This window comes from Ovis aries, chromosome 12 (assembly GCF_016772045.2).
Source record: "Ovis aries strain OAR_USU_Benz2616 breed Rambouillet chromosome 12, ARS-UI_Ramb_v3.0, whole genome shotgun sequence".
NCBI classification, from domain to species: Eukaryota; Metazoa; Chordata; class Mammalia; order Artiodactyla; family Bovidae; genus Ovis; species Ovis aries.
The window spans coordinates 18,955,262-18,981,177 of record NC_056065.1 but is presented as its reverse complement, the minus strand read 5'-3'; the positions used below and the strand labels follow the sequence as shown (position 1 = coordinate 18,981,177).

The following is a 25,916-nucleotide window of genomic DNA, read 5'->3' as shown; positions in this document are numbered from 1 at the left end:
AAAAGCTGCAGATGAATTAAAATTTAAATGTGAAATATATAATCATGAGATAGTAGAGGACAGTAAAAGGAAATGTTTTCATAATCCTGGCATATTGAAGATTTTTATTAGCATGATATCCTGGCCAGAAACAGTAAAGCAAAAATATTGAAGCATCTGACTGAGAATTTAAAATTCAAACAGTGCTGATCATTTTTTGCTTATCATCACTGTTTGCTTATCATCCAAGCAGTGTGTATAGTTTGGCTGGGAATAAAAAAGAGAATACTAGTGTTGGGAAGAGTTTGCAATAAACTGGCAAGCTATGAAAAGTAAAAATATGAAAGCTATGTCATCCAAGTGTTCTCCTTCCAGGACATATCTCTCAAGAATATGATTAAATAAGGCTTTAAATATGTATATGAAACGTTAATTGTAGAATTACTTAAAGTAGCAGATAATTGGAACCAGTTAGAAACTTCAAAAGAGAATTGATTAAATAAATGATTATTTGTGCCTTCAATGGAAAAGTGTGTATTATTAAGAGAAATGAAATGTCTGTTGGTCAAGACTTGGCAACACATTCATGAAGTGTTATAATATGAAAAATGAATGAGCATAAAGTATAATATAATCTTACTTTAACATAGGTTGAGGAAGTGCAAATTTGCACTGGATATTGAACTCACTGTACATAGAAATTATTATTGCTATAATAATTAGTGCCTGAGAAGCAAGGTACTTGTTTTCAGTTTGAATCTGGCTTTGCTTCTTAAAAGCCAAGTGACTTTGGCAAAAAATTTAACTTCTCAATCCAGTTTCCTAATTTGTTTGTTCATCTATAACATGTGTTTTTGATATAGTTTTCAAAGCAACTGTAAAACTTTTAAATAATATATACTTGGTTTATGTTTGGTATCCAATAAAAGTTTGCTATTATAAATATTAATGTTATAATAATTTAGGTATTACTCTTATTGACTTTGTGAAATTTAAGTATCTCAAAATAATGGTCCTGGCCGACATTCAATTTTTGGCTCAAAATAAAAATTTTCCTAGGGTGAGCAAGAAAAAATTTTTAATTTAGTACAGTGCTATATAATATGTTTAAAACAGCTATATTTTGTGTAGGTAAGCTCCACAAAATAAGTTCTTTCTCTCTTCAAAAATTAGTCCTCTCTGGTACTCTTCTTCATTGTTTTTTTTGTTTTTTGTTTTTGTTTTTTTTTTGCAAATCCTGAAGTCTATCTGGTGTTATTTCTTTTCAGCCTGAAGGACTGCCTTCTTCATTGTTTATAGTTTGGCCAGTGGGAACAAATTCTCTCAGCTTTATGAAAAATGTCTTTAATTTGTCTTTACTTTTGAAAGATATTTTCACTGGATATAGAATTATACATTGTTAATTATAATTTTTTTTAGAAGTTTAAAGATTGTTTTTTCACTGTCTTCCTGCCTTCTTTTTTTTGATGAGTAATCAGCCATCATTCATATTAATATTCCTTTGTAGGGTATATGCCATTTTTTTCTTGTTGCTGAAAATTTTCCCTTTGATGTTAATAGTTTAATTAAATTGACTGGACGTAGTTTTCATAGTATTCATCCTAGTTGAGATTTGCTCAGATTCTTGCATATGTAAATTGATGTTTTCACTACTTTTGGAAGTTCTGATAATTATCTCTTTAAACTTTTCTTTCTTCTTCTTTTTTTTTTTTTCCATTCCATATTCTTTCTCCTCTTTCTCTAGGACTTCAATTATGTTTATGTTAGAGCATGACTAGTATTCCACAGATGTAGGGCACGTTTTTGTTTGCTTTTTTTCACATACTCTTTTTTATTTTTAGCATTTCTGTTTGGATACTTTATATTGATTTGTCTTAATAGTCACTGATTATTAATTTCTTTTTTGTATCTAGGCTGCTCTTAAGCTTATCTAGAAAATTCTTCATTTTTTAATAACAAACTTCTCATCTCTAAAATTTCCATTTGATAACTCTTTTGTAGGTTCCATCTGTCTGCTCATCATATTCCCTCATCTTTACACACATATTGTCACCATTTCCACTAGATCTCTTGGTATTTTTTGCCTTAGATATTTGGATTATTCCAACATCTGGGCCTTCCCTTGTGGCTCAGCTGGTAAAGAATCTACCTGCAATGTGGGAGACCTGGGTTTGACCCCTGGGTTGGGAAGATCCCCGGAGAAGGGAAATTTTACCCACTCCAGTATTCTGGCCTGGAGAATTCCATGGACTGTATAGTCCATGGGGTCACAAAGAGTCAGATACAACTGAATGACTAGAATATTGTGGAACATCTGAGCCATGTCTTGACTTTTGTGTGTGTGTGTGATGCTGTGTTTCTTGCTGTTTCTTGTGTCTTAAAATGTTTTTATTGTGTGCTAGACATTTTGTGTAAGGGAATGGAAGAGATAGACATGTGTTTGTGTGTGTTAGTTGTTCAGTCATAGCTGACTCTTTGTGACCCCATGGACTGTAGCCCACAAGGCTCCTCTGTCTATGGAATTCTCCAGACAAGAATCCTAGAGTGAGTTACCATTTCCTACCCCAGGGAATCATCCCGACCCAGGTACTGAACCCATATCTCCTGCATTGCAGCTGGATTCTTTACCATCTGAGCCATCAGGAAAGCCAGGTAAATAATAGTTACCTCCAGAGAAAAGAGCACTTCTGGTTCTATTAGGCCTCTGGAGTGTGTGTGTTGGCAGTGCGTGGGAGGAGGAAAGGAGGAGAGCAGCATCAAACTTATTTGAAATTGATGTGGACTTGAGCTTTATTTCAGCTGTAATATAATTTAGTTCACCGCTGGTTTCAGATGTTTGAGGACAGAATTAGGATGGATGCAGACTCCCTCTGGTGCTAGGAGGGGCTGCTGTCTTCTTTTTCTATAACTGATTCTGCTACTTCTCACTTTTCTCTTAGGGATGAGAACAGCTGTATGTCTCAACTCTTCTGTGAAAGACTTGTTACTTTTTAGAATTTATTAAATTTTTCTGTGTTCTTTACTTTCTGATGGTTTAAAAAATGATTTTATAGCTTATCTGGCTTACTTTGGTTGTTTGATAGCTAAAGTGATGGTTTCAACTTTCTATACCTGAAGCACAGGTGGAAATACAACTCTTACTGTAACACTTGATAGAACATTTTCTTTTTTTGACCAACTCTTTGCTTAACTCTGCACCTCTCTTGGTTCTTAACCATGGCTGGTCTCTGGCATTCTGGTCAAGGGAGGTACCTATTACTTAGCCCCAAAGATTATTTTGGTAGTATTTGGGAATTGACCTTATTGTTACCTCTTCTAATTTTTCCTGGAGATTTTTGGCTTTTGTGGACCCTAACTTTATATTTTTTAACTTATACATAAGTTTTCTTTGGTCTTCCTGAAATCTATTCACTGCCAATATTTAACACTGAAATTTTTTGAGGATTCTGAACCCTTGTTGTTAGATTATCTCAACTCACTAGTGGCCTTTTTCTGTTTCTTGATTTTGTGGAGCAGTTTCTGTCTTACGACACTTGAACCATTGGTTATTTCTTCATTCAGCTCAAACTTTTACCTTCTAGGGGTTGATGATTAATTTGAATATTTTGTAGTCATCTGTTACTTGTTCAGGATAATACCTTGCCTTTGATTGATTTTAGCTACCAATTCTAGAGGTGAATTTTCAAATTTTCCTCAATCAAGGAATTTTATTATAATGTATATATTGTGTAATTGTATAATACACATATATTAATCATATCTGACTCTATATGGAATGCTTGTTTTTTTTGTTATTGTTGTCTGCAATGACATTTTATTTAAATCTTTATTTTCTTTCTTACAGTTCCATGACAGCTGGAGTATATTCTTATCTTTTTGCTACTACTACCTAAAAGCAACATTAACAATAACAGAAACACAAAATACATTCTAAATTTTCTGGCATAAAGCCCTTACCATTGTGAGCATTAAAAAAATAAAAGAGCAAGCTTCTTTGACTCTCCATTCTAGAGCCATCATTTTTAAAGTTCTAGACTTTTTTTTTTATTTGCTTTTATAATTGGATTCAGAGTACAATGTTTTCTTTTGTGTCACACTGAAGTAAATAGAAATTAGGTAATTAACCTGACCCCCATCATGCATAATTTTAATTCAGTTAGAACTTTTGATAGAAATGAGGAAAGGAGGTTATCTAAGTCTTTTTGGGATGGACGCAGATTTATTTTTTTTCTATTGCGTTGGCAGGCTTTTTTCTCACATATGTGAATCATTGATGGTATTGTCAAAATGCTCAATCTTTAAGCTTTGTTATTTTCAGAAATGAAGATTCTCAGTATGCTATCATACTAGGTTTTTTTAAAAAATAAAAATTCACATTAATTGTCTTCCTTTTAGCCTATGAGTAGGTATCTCTATTTAAAGGCAACTGTTCCAATCATTATACTTCCAGTTCTAATTCTAAAATTGTTTTGGGTCACAAGGACAGATCTAGTCTTAATAACTTGTTGCTACTTCCATTCATTTGACTGTAGCATGTTTAATAACATCTAACTTTCTAAAATAGAAATTTTTGTTATGCCAGTGAGTTTTCTAGGTAATGGTCATTTATGGCCTTGAACTATCGAAAGGTTCTTAAACCTCTCTCCCATTCTGTATTCACATTTATTATTCTTGTGTCATTTTTCTACCTTATGAGATATTTTTTTATACCTTGTAAAATTGCCAGTTTTATAGACTGCTGCTGCTGCTGCTGCTGCTGCTGCTGCTGCTGCTGCTGCTAAGTCGCTTCAGTCGTGTCCGACTCTGTGCAACCCCTTAGACGGCAGCCCGCTAGGCTCCTCTATCTCTGGGACTCTCCAGGCAATAATACTGGAGTTGGTTGCCATTTCCTTCTCCAATGCATGAAAGTGAAAAGCAAAAGTGAAGTCGCTCAGTCGTGCCCGGCTCTTAGCGACCCCATGGACTGCAGCCTACCAGGTTCCTCCGTCCATGGGATTTTCCAGGCAAGAGTACTGGAGTGGGGTGTCATTGCCTTCTCTGAGTTTTATAGACTAAAGATTGTCAAATATTAACTATTTCAACCTTAAGTTAATATGTATATAGGTATACTTAAATAATATAATACATGCTATTATCTTCATGTTAAAATTTATAAAAGTTGCTTCATCTTGGGCCATCTGTAAAATTTGAGTATTTTTAATTTTGAAGTATAATTCATTCATTTGACATGCTTTATTAATATTCCATTTTATGAATAAAGGCACATGTTATTTCCATGTTGAGAATTTTCTTCTTATAATTTATGAAATTTCACAGTTAACATGTGTTTCTCCTGGTACACGTTTGTTTTACTTCTTCCTTTATAATTGGAAACCCCTTCTTTTCGCTGCTTAATTGTCCTGGTTAATTACCTACAGAACGATATTTACTACAAGTGGCAAATGTGGATATCAGACATGGCAGAAAAGTAGTATTGTACCTTCGAATGTGATGTTAGCTATGGATTTTTCTAAATTCCCTTTCTTATATGAAGAATTATCTCTTTTTCAATGTTTACTGAGTGTTTTTCTAATGAAAATGTTGGCATTTGACAAAGGCCTTTTTCCTGCGTCTAAGGAGATATCATTTGTATTTTGTCCTTTATTCTATCAGGTTGTGCCTTATTTAGTTTTCATATGTAGAATGAACCTTGAATCTCCTAACTAAATCCCAGTTGCTTGTGGTGTATAATCCTGTATTTATGAAGTTGAATTTGGTTTACTAGTATTTTTTTTGAAGATATATATTCATAAGACATTGATCTGTAACTTTCTTTACTTGTATAGTTTTTATTGCTTTTGGTAACAGGGTAAGATAACTTCATAGAATTATTTGGGAAGTGTTTTTTTAAAAATTAATTTATTTTTTGTTGAAGGATAATTGTTTTACAGAATTCCATTGTTTTCTGTCAAACTTCAATGTGAAGTGTTTTTACCTTTTATATTTTTTGGGAGAGCTTGTGAAGGCTTCACATTTTTCCTGTTTATTTTATTTATTTGACTGTACTGGGTCTTAGTTGTAACTTGGGGAATCTTCCAGTTGCAGTATCAGGGATCTAGTTGCTTGACTGGGGATCAAACCAGACCCTTTGCATTGAGAGTGTGGCACCTCAGACACTGGGCTACCAGGGAAGTCCCCATTGTTTCTCTTAAATGTTTATAAGTATTTAGTGAAGACATGGATCCTGGATTTTCTTTGTGGAGAATAACTTTTTTTAAACTAAATAAATCTCCTTTTTTTATTATAGCTGTATTAAGAATATCTGTTTCTTCTTTTTTCATTCACTATTATATTTGATTTTGTTTCTTCCAGTTTTACTAAGATATAACAGACATACAGCGCTGTTTAAGGTATACAGCACAATGATCTCATTTACATGCATAATGAAGTGATTTTTACAATAGTTTTGGTGAACATCCATCAACTTATATAGGTATAAAACTTAAATAGAAAAAAATGTTTTCTTACGATAGCTCTTGAGATTTACTCTCTTAACAGCTTCTGTGTATGATATGCAGCAGTGTTAATTAAATTCATCATATTGTATATTATATGACTAGTACTTACACCTGGAGGTTCATACCTTTTGATTGTCTGCATCTCCTTCCCCCTCCCCTCTACCCTATTCCCTCTCTCTTAACCATACATTTGATCTTTTTTCTATAAATTTGTTTTAAAAATATCGTAGACCTATAACACTATGTTAGCTCCTGTTACTCAACTTAGTGATTCAAAAATTTTGTGTTTTAAATGATCATGACAAGAAATCTAGTTACCATATATCACCGCACAAAGATATTATGCAGTTATTCACTATATTTCCCACACTGTACATTCCATACCTGTAACTCATTTACTTTGCAACTAAAAGCTTTTCCTCTTAATCTCCTGCACCTATTTATTTCTTCCTCCTTCTGCCTCCCATTTCACTGCATCTATAAGTCTGTTTGTGTTTTTTATATTTGTTCATTTGTTTTGTTTTTTAGATTTCAAATTTAAGTAAAATCATATACTACTTGCCATTCTCTTTCTGGTTTATTTCATATCCTCTGAGTTCATCCTTGTTTTTGCAAATGACAGGATTTTATTTCTTATGGCTGAGTAATACTCCATATTCTGTGTATGTGTGTATATATACCTCATCTTCTTTGTCCATTCATCTATTGATACACATTTTGGTTGCTTCCTTATTTGGCTATTATAAATAATGTTACAATGAAAATATAGGTGCATATATCTATTCTAATTAGTGCTTATGCTTTTTAGGATAAATACTGAGGAATGATACTGCTAGATCATACAATAGTTATATTTTTAAATTTTGGGGGAATAACCATATTCTACCATAGTGGCTGCACCAGTTTACATTTCCAGCAGTGAGGGTTTTCCTTTTCTCCTTGCCAACATTTGTTATTTGTTGTGTTTTGATAATAGCTACTTAGACAAATATGATGTAATACCTTACTATGGTTTTGACTTGCATTTTCCTGATGATGTTCATCATCTTTCATCTGGCTGTTGGCCATTTGTGTATCTTCCTTGTAAAAATGTCTACTTAGACCATTTTTCAACTGGGTTATTTGTTTGTGGAATTATATGAGTTATTTATTTTTAATATTAAGCACTTACATATATCATTTTCAGATATCTTCTCTCATTTACTCGGTGGCACTTTCCTTTTTTTTTTCTTTTTAATTTATTTTTATATTGATGGATAATTGCCTTACAGAATTTTCTTGTTTTAGCATTTTACTTTTAACGATGGTTTCCTTCTCTGTGCAAAAGCTTTTTAGTTTGATGTAGTCTTGTTTGCTTAGTTTTGCTTTGTTTTCTCTACCCAAGGATGCATATCAAACAAAAAAATTATGAAGACCAATGTCAAAGAGAACACACCTATTCTTTCTTCTAGATGTTATATGGTTTCAGGTCTTATATTAAAAATTTTAATCTATTTTGAATTTATTTTTGTGCATAATGTAATAGTAGTCCAGATTGATTCTTTTGCATGTAGTTGTCCACTTCTCACAATACCATTTGTTAAAGAGACTTTTCCCCATTTTATGCCCTTCCCGCCTTTTCCACAGAGTAATTGCCTGTATTCACTACGTTCTTTATTCTAATCCATTGATCTATGTCTGTTTTTGTGCCGATATCATACTATTTTGATTACTGTAGCTTTATAGTATGGTTTGAAATCAGGGAGCATGAGACTTCTGGGTCTTTCTCAGTAATGTTTTAGCTATTTGGAGTCTTTTGTGTTTCCTTGCAAATTTTAGAATTATTTTGTTTGTATGGAAAAAAAAGTCATTGGTATTGCATTAAATCTGTAGATTGTTTGGGATTGGGATTGCATTGAATCTGTAGTCGTGAAGATCTTTTGGGTCATGAAGATCTTTTGGGTCGTGAAGATCTCTGGAGTCATGGAGATGTTTTTTGTACAATTCTTCTGTGTATTCTTGCCACCTCTTCTTAATATCTTCTGCTTCTGTTAGGTCCATATCATTTCTGTCCTTTATTGAGTCCATCTTTGCATGAAGTGTTCCCTTGGTATCTCTAATTTTCTTGAAGAGATCTCTAGTCTTTCCTGTTCTATTGTTTTCCTCTATTTCTTTGCACTGATCACTGAGGGAGGCTTTCTTATCTCTCCTTGATGTTCTTTGGAACTCTGAATTCAGATGGGTATATCTTTCCTTTTCTCCTTTGCTTTTCGCTTCTCTTCTTTTCACAGCTATTTGTAAGGCCTCCCCAGACAGCCATTTTGCTTTTTTGGATTTCTTTTTCTTGGATATGGTCTTGCTCCTTGTCTCCTGTACAATGTCATGAACCTCTGTCCATAGTTCACCAAGCACTCTATCAGATCTAATTGCTTAAATCTGTTTCTCACTTCCACTGTATAATTGTAAGGGATTTGATTTAGGTCATACCTGAATGGCCTAGTGGTTTTCCCACTTTCTTCAATCTGAGTCTGAATTTGGCAATAAGGAGTTCATGATCTGAGCCACAGTCAGCTCCCCGTCTTGTTTTTGCTGACTGTATAGGGCTTCTCCATCTTTGGCTGCAAAGAATATAATCAGTCTGATTTCAGTGTTGACCATCTGGTGATGTCCTTGTGCAGAGTCTTCTCTTGTGTTGTTGGAAGAGGGTGTTTGCTATGACCAGTGCATTCCCTTGGCAGAACTCTATTAGGTTTTGCCCTGCTTCATTTTTTACTCCAAGGCCAAATTTTCCTGTTACTCCAGGTGTTTCTTGACTTCCTACTTTTGCATTCCAGGCCCCTATAATGAAAGGACATCTTTTTTGGGTGTTAGTTCTAGAAGGTCTTATAGGTCTTCATAGAACCATTCAATTTCAGCTTCTTCAGCATTACTGGTTGGGGCATAGACCCGACCCATGGATTATTGTGATATTGAATGGTTTGCCTTAGAAACAGAGATCATTCTGTCATTTTTGAGACTGCATCCAAGTAACTGCATTTCAGACTCTTTTGTTGACTATGATGGACTATAAAGAAAGTTGAGCACCAAAGAATTGATGCTTTTGAACTGTGGTGTTGGAGAAGACTCTTGAAAGCCCCTTGGACTGCAAGGAGATCCAACCAGTCCATCCTAAAGGAAATCAGTCTTGAATGTTCATTGGAAGGACTGATGTTGAAGTTGAAACTCCAGTACTTCGGCCACCTCATGCAAAGAGCTGACTCATTTGAAAAAATGCTGATGCTGGGAAAGATTGAAGGCAGGAGGAGAAGGGGACAACAGAGGATGAGATGGTTGGATGGCATCACTGACTCAATGGACATGAATTTGAGTAAACTCCAGGAGTTGGTGGTGGCATGCTGCAGTCCATGGGGTCGCAAAGAGTTGGACACAACTGTGCGACTAAACTGAACTGAATCTGTAGGTTATTTGGGTGGTTTTGTCATTTTAAAATTGTTAGTGTATTCAACTGCAACAGATTTCTCTATATTAATATAACCTGCAATGAATTATTGAATTCATTGATGAGCTCTGGTAGTTTGTTGGTGATGATATCTATTTCTTGAGTCAGTTTCAGTAGTTTGTATCTTTCTAGAAATTGGTCCCTTTGATCTGGATTACCTAATTTTGGCACACGTTTTTCAGGGATTCCCTTGTCATCTTTTCTTGTCTGTAAGGTCGGTTGCAATGTCCCCTCTTTCATTCCTGATATTACTAATTTGAGTCTTGTCTCCACTTTTCTTTGTGTGTATACCTGAAGACTTGTCAAAGATGCTGTTCATTAAAAAAAACAACAACAATTTTTGTTCTTTCTGGTTTTCTTGATTGTTTTAAATTCTATATTTCATTTGTGTCTAATCTTAATAATTGACTTATTTCAGTATGCTTTGGATTGAGTTTCCTTTTTTTTTCTAGTTTTTTAAGGTAGAAGCCTAGGCTTATTGATTGGAAAATTTTCTTTATTAATAAATATGATTATAGTTATATATTTCACTTTAAGCATTGTTTTACCTGAAACTCATAGAATGAGTTATATATTCATTTTTATTTGTCTCAAGGATTTTCTGATTTGCTTGTGATGTCCTCTTTGACCTATTTATTATTGGGCATATGTTGGTTACAGTTTATGTGATATATGTCTTTTTCTATTTTTTAACTATCAAACTATTTGTTTCCTTAAGCTTGTCCATTGTAGAAAGCATATAGTTAAATCATATTTATCTTTTGGTTTTCCATTCTGCAAATCTATGTTTTATTGTATTTAAACCATTTACATTTAATGCAATTATGGTAAGGTAGTTAACTTTGTAATATTACTTTGCTCTCTGTTTTCTAAGGCTTATGCCTCTTTTGTTCACGTATTCTTTTGTGTTAAATAGAGGTTTTTGAGTATACCATTTTAATCCTCTTATTATTCTTTTTACTATATTTGTTATTTTATTAGTAGTCTCCCAGATTATCACAGTTGCATCTTAACTTATAATAATCTAGCTTGAATTAATACCAACTTAATTTCAATAGTATACTCGAACTTTGTGCTTATTTTTTGTTTGTTTTTATCCTCCTTGTTATTATCATTCAAATTATGTTGTTAACACAGATTTATAATTATTGTTTAATGCATTTCTCTTTTTAATTAAAAAAGAATTGTAAATAAAATATTTAAATAATATTTATGCTTATGTTGTTACTTTTGAAGGTGTTCTTTATTTCTCTACATGGACTAGAATTATTGTCTAGTGTCCTTTCATTCAATCTGAAGACTTCCTTTGGTACTTATAAATTAGGCCTGTAAGTCATTAATTAAGTCTATAAATCATTGTCTCAGTTTCTGTTTATTTTGGAATTTCTTCATTTGTCCTGCATTTTTTATGAATAGTTTTTCAGGAAAGATAATTTTTGGTTGATATTCTTTTCTTTTTTCTTTGGTGCTTTAAATATGTCATCTCACTATCGTCTGGCCTGTATGGTTTCTGATGAGAAATCTTGTTAATCTTATTGAAGATACATTGTATAGATGGATCATTTCTCTCCTGGTGCTTTCATAAATTTCTGTTTGTGTTTCAGCTGTTTGATTATGAAATATTGTGTACAGTTTTCTGAATTGTCCTTCTTGAAGTTAATTGAGTTTCTTGGATGTATACATTAATGGTTTTCATCAAATCTGAGGAGGTTTAGTGATTATTTCTTTAAATATTTTTCTTGCTCCTTTCATTCTTTCTTCTCATGGGGCTAGTATTATGGTCATATTTGTATACTTGGTGGGGATCCCACAAGTCCCTGAAGTTCTGGTTAATTTTTGTATATTTTTTTCTTTCTATTCTGCAGACTAATCTCAGTTGACCTATTTTTAAGTTCACTGCTTTTTCTGCCCATTTGTATCTGCTGTTGAGTCCCTTTAGTGAGTTTTTCTTTTTTGATAATTTCTGTCTCAGGTAATCATCTTTTCTATTTGCTCAGACATCATTCTGATACTTTGGTTCTCTAGATATGGTTTCCTTCAGTGTTTTGAACATGTTTAAATAGTTGATTTAAAGTCTTTGTCTAGTAAGTGTAATGTATGGGCTTTTAAGTGGCCTAACTTCTATGACCACTTCCCCTCAACTGTTTATCAGCCGAACTTTCTTGTCCCTTTGCATGTGTCATATTTTTTGTTGAAAACTGGGCATTTTAGATAGTATAATGTAGCAGACACAAAACTCAGAGTCTGTCCTTCCCCAAGATGTTTTGCTGCTGTTTGCTTGTTAAGTGACTTTCCTAACAAATTATATAAAATGCACAGTTTTTGTCATGTATGGTCACTGAACTCTCTGTTCAGTTAGCACTTGTGAGCATGCACTCTGTTGTATTAGTCGTTCAGTCATGTCTGCTTCCCATGGACTGTGGTCCACAAGGCTCCTCTGTTCATGGGATTCTCCAGGCAAGAATACTAGAGTACATTGCCATGCCCTTCTCCAGGGGATCTCCCTGATACAGGGATCAAACCCGTGTATCCTGCACTGTAGGCAGATTCTTTACCATATGAGCCAATAATGGAAGAGGTTTTCATAAATTCTTAGAGCCAATAATCTTTTTAGTCTCTTTTGAGGGCTCTGTTAGTCTGTTGCAATATACCTTTAACATTCAGTCAGACAGATTAGCACTCTTCTTTAGTCACCATTTACTGCTTGTATAGAATTACAAGGTCAAAGAGAGGTGAAAGTTTAAGTTCTACTCAAATGTCTTTTGGGGATGTACATGTTCCTGGACATATACATACTCCTTTGTATGAGCATGGCTTTCTAGATTCCCAGGAAATCTTTGCAAAGCCCCCTATGGATGTGTCATTTCTCAGCTTTTATCTCTTTTTTGTTTGTTTGTTGTTTTCCCAAGCTGTTATTGTTGCCTTAGGCAGCTATAATGTTAAGCAGTTGCCACTGATTGTTTTCAACAAACATCCCAGTTCAGTTCAGTTCCTCAGTCATGTCAGACTCTCTGTGACCCCCTGGACTGCAGCATGCCAGACTTCCCTGTCGATCACCAACTACCAGAGCCTACTCAAACTCATGTCCATCGCATTGGTGATGCCATCTAACCATCTCATCCTGTCATCCCCTTCACCTCCCACCTTCAATCTTTCCCAGTATCAAGGTCTTTTCCAAGGAATTGGTTCTTTGTATCAGGTGGCCAAAATATTAGAGTTTCAGCTTCAGCATCAGTTCTTCCAGTGAATATTCAGGACTGATTTCCTTTAAGATTGACTGATCAGATTTCCTTGCTGACCAAGGGACTCTCAGGAGTCTTCTCCAACACCACAGTTCAAAAGCATCAATTCTTCAGCGCTCAGCTTTCTTTATAGTTCAACTCTCACATCCATACATGACTACTGGATAAACCATAGCTTTGAGTAGATGGACCTGTGTCAGCAAAGTAATGTCTCTCCTTTTTAATATGCTGTCTAGGTTGGTCATAGTTTTTCTTCCAAGGAGCAAGTGTCTTTTAATTTTATGGCTGCAGTCACCATCTGCAGTGATTTTGGAGCCCTGCAAAATAAAGTCTGTCACTATTTCCATTGTTTCCCCATCTATTTGCCATCAAGTGATGGGACCAGATGCCATGATCTTAGTCTTCTTAATGTTGAGTTTTAAGTCAACTTTTTCACTCTCTTCTTTCACTTTCATCAAGAGGCTCTTTAGTTCTTTGCTTTCTACCATAAGGGCAGTGTCATGTGTATATTTGAGGTTATTGTTATTTCTCCCGGCAATCTTGATTCCAGCTTATACTTCATCCAGCCTGTCATTTCACATGTTGTATTCTGCATATAAGTTAAATAAGCAGGGTGACAATATACAGCCTTGACGTACTCCTTGCCCCATTTGGAACCAGTCTGTTGTTTCATGTCCAGTTCTAACTGTTGCTTCTTGACCTGCATACAAATTTCTCTGGAGGTGATCTGGTATTTCCATCTCTTTCAGAATTTTCCACAATTTGTTGTGATCCACAGTCAATGGCTTTGGCATAGTCAATAAAACAGAAATAGATGTTTTTCTGAAACTCTCTTGCTTTTTCAATGATCCAGTGAATTTTGGAAATTTGATCTCTGATTCCTCTGCCTTTTCTAAATCCAGCTTGAACATCTGGAATTTCACAGTTCATGTACTCTTGAAGCCTGGCTTGGAGGATTTTGAGCATTACTTTGCTAGTGTGTGAGATGAGTGCAATTGTGTGGTAGTTTGCGCATTCTTTGGCATTGCCCTTCTTTGGGACTGAAATGAAAACTGACCTTTTGCAGTCCTGTGGCCACTACTGAATTTTCCAGATTTGCTGACATACTGAGTGCAGCACTTTCACAGCATCATCTTTTAGGATTTGGAATAACTCAATTGGAATCTCATCACCTCCACTAGCTTTGTTCATAGTGATACTTCCTAAGGCCCACTTGACTTTGATTCCAGGATATCTGGCTCTAGGTGAGTGATCACACCATTGTGGTTATCTGGGTCATGAAGATCTCTTTTGTATAGTTCTGTATATTCTTGCCACCTCCTCTTAATATCTTCTGCTTCTGTTAGATCCATACCATTTCTGTCCTTTATTGTGCCCACCTTTGCATGAAAAGTGACTTCCCTGGTGGCTCAGATGGTAAAGCATCTGCCTACAATGTGGGAGAGCCAGGTCTGATCCCTGGGTTGGAGAGATCCTCTGGAGAAGGAAATGGCAACCCACTCCAGTACTCTTGCCTGGAAAATCCCATGGACAGAGGAGTGTTGTAGGCTACAGTCCATGGGGTCACAGAGAGTTGGACATGACTAAGCGACTTCACTTTCACTTGGCATGAAATGTTCCTTTGGTATCTCTGATTTTCTTGAAGAAATCTCTAGTCTTTCCCATTCTACTGTTTTCCTCTATTTCTTTTCATTGATTGCTGAGGAAGGCTTTCTTATCTCTCCTTGTTATTCTTTGGAACTCTGCATTCAAATGGGTATATCAGCCAGAACTGTGTCTGAGTGTCTCCTGTGGAGGTGTGGGTCAGCAGTGGCCTGCCACAGGGGCAGTGTCTCTGGGTGCAACAGACCTGGGTATGGCATAAGCCCTCTTGGAGGAGGTTGCCATTAACCCCACCCTAGACCTGCTGAACTTACACAGAACTTAAACTGACTCTTGGAGGGCACCAGCAAAACCTTGTGCACACCAGGACCCAGGAGAAAGGAGCAGTGGCCCCATAAGAGGCTGACCCAGATATGCCCATGAGTGTCCAGGAGTCTCTGGCAGAGGTGTGAGTTGGCAGTCGCCTGCTGCAGGGTCAGGGGCACTGAGTGCAGCAGTGTGTGCAAGGGACTTTTGAAGGAGGTTGCCATTATCCTTCAGTGGCCATCCTGGGGTCATGGTGGAGAGGAACACTGGGAATCCTGCCCCATTCAATCAGACAAAATGGGATCTAATTAAAAATTAAAATGCAACAAAGGAAACTATAAGCTGACACATTGAAGCAACTGATGCAGCTCAACTCCAGGTCCATTTCTCCATCAGCTCTGCTCAACATCACTCCAAAATCCCACTTCAGTCAGAATGGCTATCCAAAATCTGCCATCAGAGGGCATGGTACAGCCACTCAAGATTCCACAAAATCTACCATGACCCAGCAAAACATAACCAGACTGATCACACTGGAGCCACAGCCTTGTCCATCAGCGAAAGCTGTGTACATATACACATGAGCCCATTTGAATGTTCTGAGATGTACTGGGGCCATCCACAGATGGATGGGATGGCATGGTAGAGTGACAGAATGATGAATGTAACATGGTCTATGTCTGAAGGATGAATGATGACCACTTTAATATTCTTGCCTTCAGAATGCCATGAACAGTATGAAAAGAAATGACCAAGCTCTGAGTAATTTCATGTGGGGTTTTTATAGTACCACTATCAGACTAGGGGCTTCCCTGGTGGCCCAGAGGTTAAAGCGTCTGCCTCCAACGTGGGAGACCCGGGTTCGATCCCTGGGTCAGGAAGATCCCCTGGAGAAGGAAATGGCAACCCACTCCAGTACTCTTGCCTGGAGAATCCCATGGACTGAGGAGCCTGGTGGGCTGCAGTCCACGGGGTCACAAAGAGTCGGACACGACTGAGTGACTTTACTTACTTACTTATCAGACTAAATAATGACAGTTTTCTGAGATTAAGGCTTTCAAGGAGCTCCAACGCCACTCTCATTCCTCCAGTGGATGCTAGGCTGCTATTTTTCGCTGTGATCATAGAATATCCAATATCAAGATTAACCATTGAGTGATTGAGAGGAGGATGGCAATTGAGAAAGATAAAATGCCACAAAATAAGCTATTCTTATTGTTATTCACCCACAAAAACACACCCCCACCCCTGGATGTTTGCAAATCTTTAGTCAATTTCCATCGTTTTAGAAAAGTTGATTTGACATTCTTTGTTAGTGTTATCATTGCTTTTATGGCAGAATCTTCAGTTGTTCTTACTTTGCCATTCCTGATCACACTGTGTAATTTGTCTCATCATTATTTTGAACTTTAATCAGCAGGCATAACCTTTGTTTGTTAGATTTATAACTAGTATTCATGTTTTGGGACTAAATATTACTTTAAAAACTTCTTTCCAGTAGTTCATCACTAGTGTATAGAAACTGAATTGATTTCTATACATTCAACTTGTTGCTAAATTCACTTATTACTTCTAGTAGTTTTCGTATAAATTTACTGGGCTTTCCTAAGAGACAATTATATTACCCATGAATAGAGGCCATTTTATTTCTTCCTTTCCAGCTGGTGTGACTTTTAAAAAATTTAGCCTTATTGCAAAACTACTCTTTTTATCTTGATTTATATATTAGATTATTTACTCAGTTTTCCTATTGAAGTAATTTTGCTATGCCACCAATCATAATGTGGATGTGCTGCTTCTTTCCAGTAATTACATATTTTCTGGTATGATTCATATCTGTTTACTTGATCAGTTTATGTAATTTAACTGATACTTGCCATATGAATATTTTTCAAAGAAAAATCATTTTATTGTTTATTCCAATGAATATCTGTTGCTGTAAACCTGGCAACTGAGAAAGGAATTCGTAAAATTCACTCTTATGACTGTGTCCTTGATTTTATGATATTCTCCCCCCAAAATCAAATCATAATTCTTATTTGGAGTGGATGATTCACATTAACTCTAGGTCTTTAGTGAACTTTTTTAAACTTTAAAAATTCCCTTCAAATATGAATTCTGTGGTAGAAGATGTGATTGTTCTATGTTCAGATTCCAAATTTGAACACTAAAATTGTTTTTAAAGGTCATAAAACCTAGTCCCTTTATTTTACAGGTGATAAAAGAGACTTCACAAACCCTCTGCAGCAAAGTGTCCCTTTAACTATTGCTAAAATACAGGAAATGAATTCAGATTTATTAATATTGAGGTGTACAGCTTCACTTCTATACCCTAGTCTGACTTCTATTGACTTAGAGACTGTAATAGCCTAACTGGTCTCACTACTTCTACCCTTGTCTTCCTATATTCTGTTTTTAACACTTTGGAATAAACCTGAGTTCATGTCACTACTCTATGCTCTCCAATAACTTCCTTTTTTACACAGAATAAAAACCAAAGTACTAACAATAGGCTCCATGACTTTTCGCAATTGGAACCCAATTACCCCATCCCCCTGCCGACCACCACAGCACCCAGTTACTTGTCCGGCTGGCTTGTCTGACTTAGTTTTCCAAGAGCCTCCCTTCTGTTACTCTGCTTCAGGGTACTGGCTTCTTGCAGCTCCTCTAGTATGCCAATCATAGTGGCGTAGGGGTCTGCACGTTCATTGACTTCTGTCTGGAATATTGCCCCTAGATGTATACATGATTCATTCTCTTTCTGCTCTCAATGAGACCTCTCTTTAACATACCATCCAAATTAAATTCCAGCTATGCTGTCTATGTAGCTCTAATTTTCCCCATTTTCATAGTATTTATCATATTTTAATATATAAGTTGCTCATTTGTTATGTTCCTATAACTGCTGGAATATAGGCTCCACAGTTGGTTTTTTTTTTTGGCTTTTTGTGCCTGTTTTGTTAACTAATGTATCCCCCAAACCCATGAAAAGTTCTAACATATGAAAGGCTCCTGATAAATATTTGTTGAAGGAATAAATGAAGAAAGAATGAAAGCACCTTGATAATTTAAATCCATGATTAAAGCTTTGGGAAAATCACAATGATCATCAATTTTGCTTTCAGGGATATTAGGTCTTTCAAAAATCAGAAGTGATTATCCCTTATTTGTTATGATCTGTATTTTCAAAAATCAGAAGTGATTATCCCTTATTTGTTATGATCTGTATTTTCTTTGAAATAAAACATTCCCTAGCAGTTCTATATATAATGTTTTAGACTTTTTAAAAAATATACTGAAAAAACAAATTGGATAATATGGAATACTTTTCATAACATATTTTTTCTCTTTGATAACTCATTATGTTAAATGTACAAAATATTGACTAAATTCATTACCTATGCCTCCATAACAAAATACCACAAACTGGGTGGCTTATAACAATAGAACTATATTGTCTCACAGTTCTGGAGGCTGTACATCCGAAATCAAGGTGTTACTAGGTCCATGTTCTCTTTGAAACCTCTAGTGGAGAATCCTTTGCCTTTAATTAACTTCTGGTGGTGGCCATCAATCCATGGTATTCCATGACTTACATAGTTACATCACTCCAAACCCCCCCTTCGTTGTCACATGGCCTTCTCATTGTGTGAATGTGTTTCTACCAGGCACTTTCTTCTCCTTACAAGGATACTAGTCAGGTTAGAGCCCACCCTAATGATATCACGTTAACTTGATTATATCTGCAAAGACCCTATTTCCATATAAAGGCATGTTCATAGGTACTGGGGGATGACTTCAATATGCAGTTTGGGAAGAGTACCATTCAACCTGTAACAATAGCTTTTTAATTTGGGGAGGGTATTGCTTGATGGCACAGTATGCTTTGAAGATGATGAGAAACTTCTTGTTGCTTCATTAGTAAGTGCTGCCAATAGCGGAATCTCTTTAATGTCCCCAGCCAACACTGAAGTGAATACTATAATTATTTCAATTAGCCTGCTTCCTGTATATCAATTGAAAATCTTTAGATTCATGAAGAAATATTCATATGTGAAATGTTATTTTCTTAACTATAGCCTTTAATATAATTGTAAGAAGAAATAGAAATATATACACACTAGCACAAGCTCACACACAAACACGTGTCCTTTTTATGCCCCTGAATCTCACCCTTCTTTGCTCATTCATCTCCCCCTGCTTCAAAACTATTTGGTGTGCTAATTCTGCTTGACATCTTTTATTCATCTAGCATAACCTCACTCTGTCCCAGGTCCAAGGAACTGCAGCAAAGGTTGAGCAAACATTTTTAAAAACTCTTATTGTTAAGATAAAATTTAAAAAATAGAATTGTTTAAAAAAACATATTTGAGGAAATAGTCATTTGGTGATTGGCCATTGCTCTAAATTTAATTTAAAAACAGTTACTGAATAGGCATTATACTTTAGATCATATCCTTTTTTGTGTCCCCATGATTTAAACTCTAGCTAGAACTTGCCATTTTCATTGTTTTTCTTATTATTAAAACAAACAAACAAGCTTTCTTACATTTTTCTGTTCCTACTCTCCATGGGCTTATCTGTTAATACATTGTAAATAAGTATTTGCTGAATTGATAAAATTGTGTGTGGTTTAAAGTTGATATCTACCCATATCTTGAAAAGTGACCTAATTTAAAGCAGACTGGGCTCTGAACTTGACTTTTTTATAAAAATACTCATGTGGTGATGGAATTTTGGGACCTGAGTAATTCAGATACATGTGAGTAACTCAGAACTCATAAATAGGAGGTTTACAATCTATCCTCACTTATCACAGGTTTTCTAAATGAGGCATTAATCTTAATTTGGAGAATACCTAAACTGATGCCCTGAAGCTTGGTGATTGAGCAAGTGGAATGGAAAAATGGGGAGTCTTCTCAGTAATGTGAATGCTCTGAAAATCACATGGGAAACAGATGATAATCACATTTAGGGCTGATGAAATGATAGATTTATATGTTTATAAACTACAGAGAAATTTGATTTGGGGAAGATATTCCGGATAGAGATTATAAGTTGTGTCAGTAAATAGGCTCGCCAAAACTCTGACTTAAGGCCTATCAAGTTTATAGAAATAATTATGATCATTACTGTTATTCATTTGTAATTAGTGAAATATATACTGGTCAGTGATGAGGGCATGACAATCCACTCTAGTATTCTTGCCAGGAAAATCCCATGGACAGAGCAGCCTTGCGTGTTATGGTCCATGGGGTTACAAAGAGTCATATACGACTGAAGTGACTTAGTACACATACTGGTCTATAAGAATTTGAAAAGGCTGTGATATAAAGCACTTCCACCTATTGGCCAAATTACTAGTAAGGAGATTAAAACAGTTAAAAAAAAAAGTCTCTCAACCAATAAGCCCAGGACCAAATGACCTCACTGGTGAATTCTAGGAAGTAGTCAAAGAAGATTAAATACCTAGTCTTCTCAAACTCTTCTTTGATGAACATAGATACAAAAATTCTGAACAAGATATTAGCAAACTGAATCCAACAAGACATTGAAAGGCTCATGCACTGTGATCAAGTGGGATTTATTCCAAGGATTTAAGGATGGTTCAGTACCCACAAATCAATCGAGGTGATAAGTCACATCAGCAAAATGAAGAATAAAAGTTATATGATCATCTCAATAAATGTAGAAAAAGCATTTTACAAAATTCAACATTAATTTATGACAAAGACTCTCAGCAAAGTGTTTATAGAGGGACTATATCTCAGCATAAAATGGCCATGTATGACAAACCCACGGCTAACAATGGTGGAAATATGAAGGCTTTTCCTACAAGATCAGGAATAAGCCAAGGATGTCCTCTCACTACTTCTAGTCAACATTGTTTGAAATTCATATCCACAGCAATTAGCAAGAAATCCCTGATAGCTCAGCTGATAAAGAATCCACCTGCAGTGCAGGAGACCCTGGCTTGATTCCTGGGTCAGGAAGATCCCCTGGAGAAGGGATAGGCTACCCACTCCAGTATTCTTGAGCTTGCTTCCCTGGTGGCCCCGATGGTAAAGAATCTCCTGCAATACAGGAGACCTGGGTTCGATCCCTGGGTTGGGAAGATCCTCTAGTGGAGGGCATGGCAACCCACTCTAGTATTCTTGCCTGGAGAATCCTCATGGACAGATGGAGCCTAATAGGCTATAATCCATGGGGTTTCAAAGAGTTGGACATGATCGAGTGACTAAGCACAACACACAAGAAATAAAAGGAATCTAAATTGGAAAGAAAGAAAAGAAAAACTGTTGCTGTTTGCAGATAACCCATTATTGTTGTTGCTGTTCAATCACTAAGTCATGTCCAACTCTTTGTGACCCCATGGACTGTAGCATGCAGGCAAAGCTATCATTATTTGCAGATAACATGTTATGGGAAGCCTAAAGACTGCCAGCCAAAAGCTGTTAGAACTAATAAATAAGGCAAGTTGCAGTATATAAAATCAATATACAAAAATGTGTTGTATTTCTATACACAATGAACTATGAGGAAGAGAAACTAAGAAAACAATCATATTTACAATTGTATCAAATTGGTAAAGAATGTGCCTGCAATGCAGGAGATCTGAATTTGATCCCTGGGTTGGTAAGATAACCTGGAGAAGGAAATGGCAACCCACTCCAGTATTCTTGCCTGAAAAAGCCCACGGACAGAGGAGCCTGGCAGGCTACAGTTCATGGGCTTGCAAAGAGTCAGACACGGCTTAGTGACTAAACCACCACAAAAGCAAAATAGGAATAAATTTAACCAAGGAGGTAAAAGACCTGTACTTTGAAAACTATAGGACACTCATGAATGACACAAATTAGTGGAAACTATTTATTATTCATAGATTGGAATAGTTAATATTCTTGAAATGTCCATCTTATCCAAAGAGTTAGTCTCTCAGTGGTGTCCAACTCTTTGAGACCCGACTGTAGCCCACAAGGCTCTTCTTGCCTGGTATTTCCCAGGCAAGACTACTGGAGTGGGTTGCTATTTCCTTCTCCAGGGGGTCTTCCAGACCCAGGGATCAAATCCAGGTCTTCTCATTAAAGGTAGATTCTTTACCATATATCCCACCAGGGAAGCCCCCGAAGTGAAGACTGCAGCCCAGGAGACAGTACCTCTGATAACTCTGAGAGACTGCTCCATCTTATCAAAAAAATCTATAAGTTCAGTGCAACTCTTTTCAAAATTCCAAGGCCATATTTCATAGAACTAGAGCAAATAATTCTAAAAGTTGCAGCAAACCACAAAAGATCATGAATTATCAAAATGATCTTGAGCAAGAAGAACAAAGCTGGAAGAACCATCCTCCCTGATTTCAAACTCTACTACAAAGCTATAGTAAGCAACATTGTATGGTGTTGGCACAAAAACAGACACATAGATCAATGGGACAGAATTGAGAACACTGGACTGTGCCAAATAAAAATTTAAAAAACTCATCAATACAGAGAACAGTTTACTGGTAACTGTAGGGGAATGTGGTTGAGAGGGTGTCAAAACTGATGAGGGTGTCAACTTGTATAGTGATGGGTGATAACTAGAGTTGTGGTGACCACTTTGTATTATATACAGATGTTGAATTATAATGCTGTACAACTAAAACTAATATGAATAAAAAGTTTCATAGCTTTAAAAGAATTTCACTTGAACATTTGTCAGACATTGCTTGGAAAACTGAGATTTCATATTTATATATATATTTTATAGGTTCAGAGCAGTTTGTTGGAAGAATGCAAGATTTTCGATTATACCAAGTGGCACTTACAAACAGGTAAGCTGATTGAAAATTTTACACCTGAAGTGTAAGAATAAATTCATTTAAGTAGGAATATCATGAATATTTTAGAATTTTCCTCCTTTACAGTATTTGGTGAACATCATCTAATTAATGTTTATAGTGTTTGCTTTGGCTTAGTCTATGGTTTTTATTCACTAGTGCTACTCTGTGGGTAACTCATAACATAAAATTGATCAAATTCTGTGAAAATGATTTCTTCTAAGAGAACTAGACTTTTGAACAAGTAGTAGTGTATAATTTAGGATGTTGTTGTTTTGTTGCTAAGTCATGTCTGATTCTCTTGAGACCCCATGGACTGTAGCCCACTAAGGGCCCCTGTCCATGGAATTTCCCAAGCAAGAATACTGAAGTGGGTTGCCATTTCATTCTCCAGGGGATCTTTCTGACCCAGGGGTTGAACTCGCATGCCAGTTCTTTACCACTAAACCACGAGGGAAACCTGTAATTTGGGATAAAAGTGAAGTGAAAGTTGCTCACTAGTGTCTGACTCTTTGTGACCCCATGGACTGTATAGTCCATGGAGTTCCCCAGGCTGGAATAATGGAGTGGGTAGCCTTTCCCTTCTCCAGGGGGCCTTCCCGACCCAGGAATTAAACCAGGGTCACCTGCATTGCAGGCGGATTCTTTACCAGCTGAGCTGTCAGGGAAGCCCCTTATACATTTGTTTAAATGTTCTCTTTGAAGCTGTTTCTGATACTTAAGAAACCGCTATATCTGCCTTTTAAAATTGCTTTGCTGAATTTGTAAGTACTAGAGAATGTAGAACAAAGGAAATGAGCACTTATACTGATGTATAGAAAAATCTCAAGAGACTGGACTACTAGACTTCGAGACAAAAAGAGTAAGTAATCTGAAGTATTGTTATATATTTCTATTTCCAGTGAACAAATCATTGTGTGGACTTGGACTATATTTATTGAAATATTTCTTCATCTTGAGAATAGGTAGGAAATCTTTCTTAGGTGTTGTTTAAGGCATGCATATTTCCATTCTCCTCAGAAAGTTCAAGGAAAATTCAGCCTGAGATATCCTCTGAAGTTTGTTTCCTGAGTTATGATTTGATGATATAATATTACATCATTGTTTGAATACGTTGATCTTATTCACTTGCAGAAGAAGAATGTTTATTCATTTTTCTTCAAGGGAAATGTAGATTAGTATGGTGAATTTCCAATGACAGAACTAGTTCTTGTAAATTTGAGAGGCATTGCTCTTGAGATGAAGCGATGATCTTATGTCCATTAACAATATACAGATGCTTTTAGTTGGTCTATATGATCCAGAGATGCCTGAGTATAGGGTGCTGTGACACCGAAACACTTTCTTGGGGAGATTTATGCCCACTCGTCTCACAATCATTTAGATCACTTTTGTCTAAAATTCTGAAGAGCAGCATCGCTAATAAAGATTTTGCTCAGATAAACATTTACCTGGATGGTCACTGCTGGCCCTGTGCAACGCATGATGTCGAGTGAAAAGTATGAGTGAGATTTAAAGAAGGTGTGCCGTTCTGTGTTTTATGAGAGTGAAAAAGGTGTCCGCCTCCTCCATTTGCCCTTAGTGGGGTCTGAGAGAAGTCTGATCTCTCAACTTAGACCTGGCTTGCTCTCTACTTAGACCTGGCTTGCTGGGGTTGGCCTACCTGAAATGTCTGGAAAGGCATTATGTGGGAGATGCTTATAAATAGAATGACTGATTTTGCTCTGTATCAGTATATTGCCCTTAATGGAAAAATTAAATATATCTGCCTGAAATTGGCATTCTTCTTTGACTGTTGGCAGTGTCCATATGATCTGAAGCCATTGAAGCATTTTAGGGTGCCAGAATCTGTACTGATGAGTCACAGGAAACCATTGACAAATGGGTTTGGCTCCAGTCCCTTCTCCTAAAATAGCAGCAGATAAAATAATTTTCTTAATTCTTTCCATGGATGAATGGGGGACCCTATCTATAACTCATTATTTTCAATACATTATTGTTCACTTATAGTGATAAGTCAGCTTAACAATCTTAGTTAATGTTGCCTTTCTTTTAATCAAAAAGGCACAGTAAAGTATTATATTTTAACAGATATCTTGATAATCAGCCAAGGACTTGTGCATGCTTCTTGATGTACAAAATTAACCCTTAAGAATGTGCTGATTTTACAGAGAATAGACTTGTGGTTACTTGCGGTATCTTGTGGTTACCAAGGGCACAGGGTTTAAGGGAGGATATAGTGGGAGTTTGGGATTAGCAGATACAAACTAGTATATTTAGAACAGATAAATAACAAGGTCCTACTGTACAGCACAGGGTATTATATTCAATATCCTGTTATAAACTATGAATGGGAAAGAATATAAAAAACAATGTATGTGTATGTGTAACTGAATCACTTTGCTATACAGCAGAAATTGACAACTTTGTAAATCAACTATACCTCATTTTAAAAAATGCCCTGTTTTTGATATACAGTTTTTGAGATTGCATATGTTTGACTAGGAATGACTTTGATTTTATGTTGTGTTTAGAAAATTATTAAGGCTAAATGTCTGCAAATCAAAATATCAAGATACTGATAGTCGTTGGTAACACCTCTCAGAAGTCCTGTCACTCTTGAATTACTGGTCCTTACTATCTTCCTCTTGACTCCTACAGAGAGATTCAGGAAGTTTTCTCCGGAGATCTACCCAGATTGCATATCCAGTCACATTGCCGTTGCCCTGGCAGCCACCCTCGTGTCCATCGTTTGGAACAGCAGTACTGCATTCCTAGTGATGCAGAAGACACAACGAAAAACAGGGTGTTACGGCTGAATCCTGAAGCCCATCCTCTTTCTTTTGTCAATGATAACAACATTGGTACTTCATGGGTGTCACATGTGTTTACAAACATGACCCAGCTTAGTCAAGGAGTGACCATTTCCATAGATTTGGAAAATGGACAGTATCAGGTAATTTGTAACAGTGGGGTATGTGTTAGTTTCCTGT

At 36.2% G+C, this 25,916-nt stretch overlaps 1 protein-coding gene across 1 annotated transcript in view; it reads left to right on the top strand.

Annotated features, from left to right (window-relative positions):
• Positions 1-25,916, top strand: part of USH2A (usherin) — a 983,289-nt gene that overhangs the window by 117,687 nt on the left and 839,686 nt on the right. The window contains exons 6-7 of the mRNA XM_060396021.1: positions 22,854-22,917; positions 25,585-25,879. Of these exons, the coding sequence (XP_060252004.1) occupies positions 22,854-22,917; positions 25,585-25,879 (359 nt within the window). The remainder of the gene's footprint in view (positions 1-22,853; positions 22,918-25,584; positions 25,880-25,916) is intronic.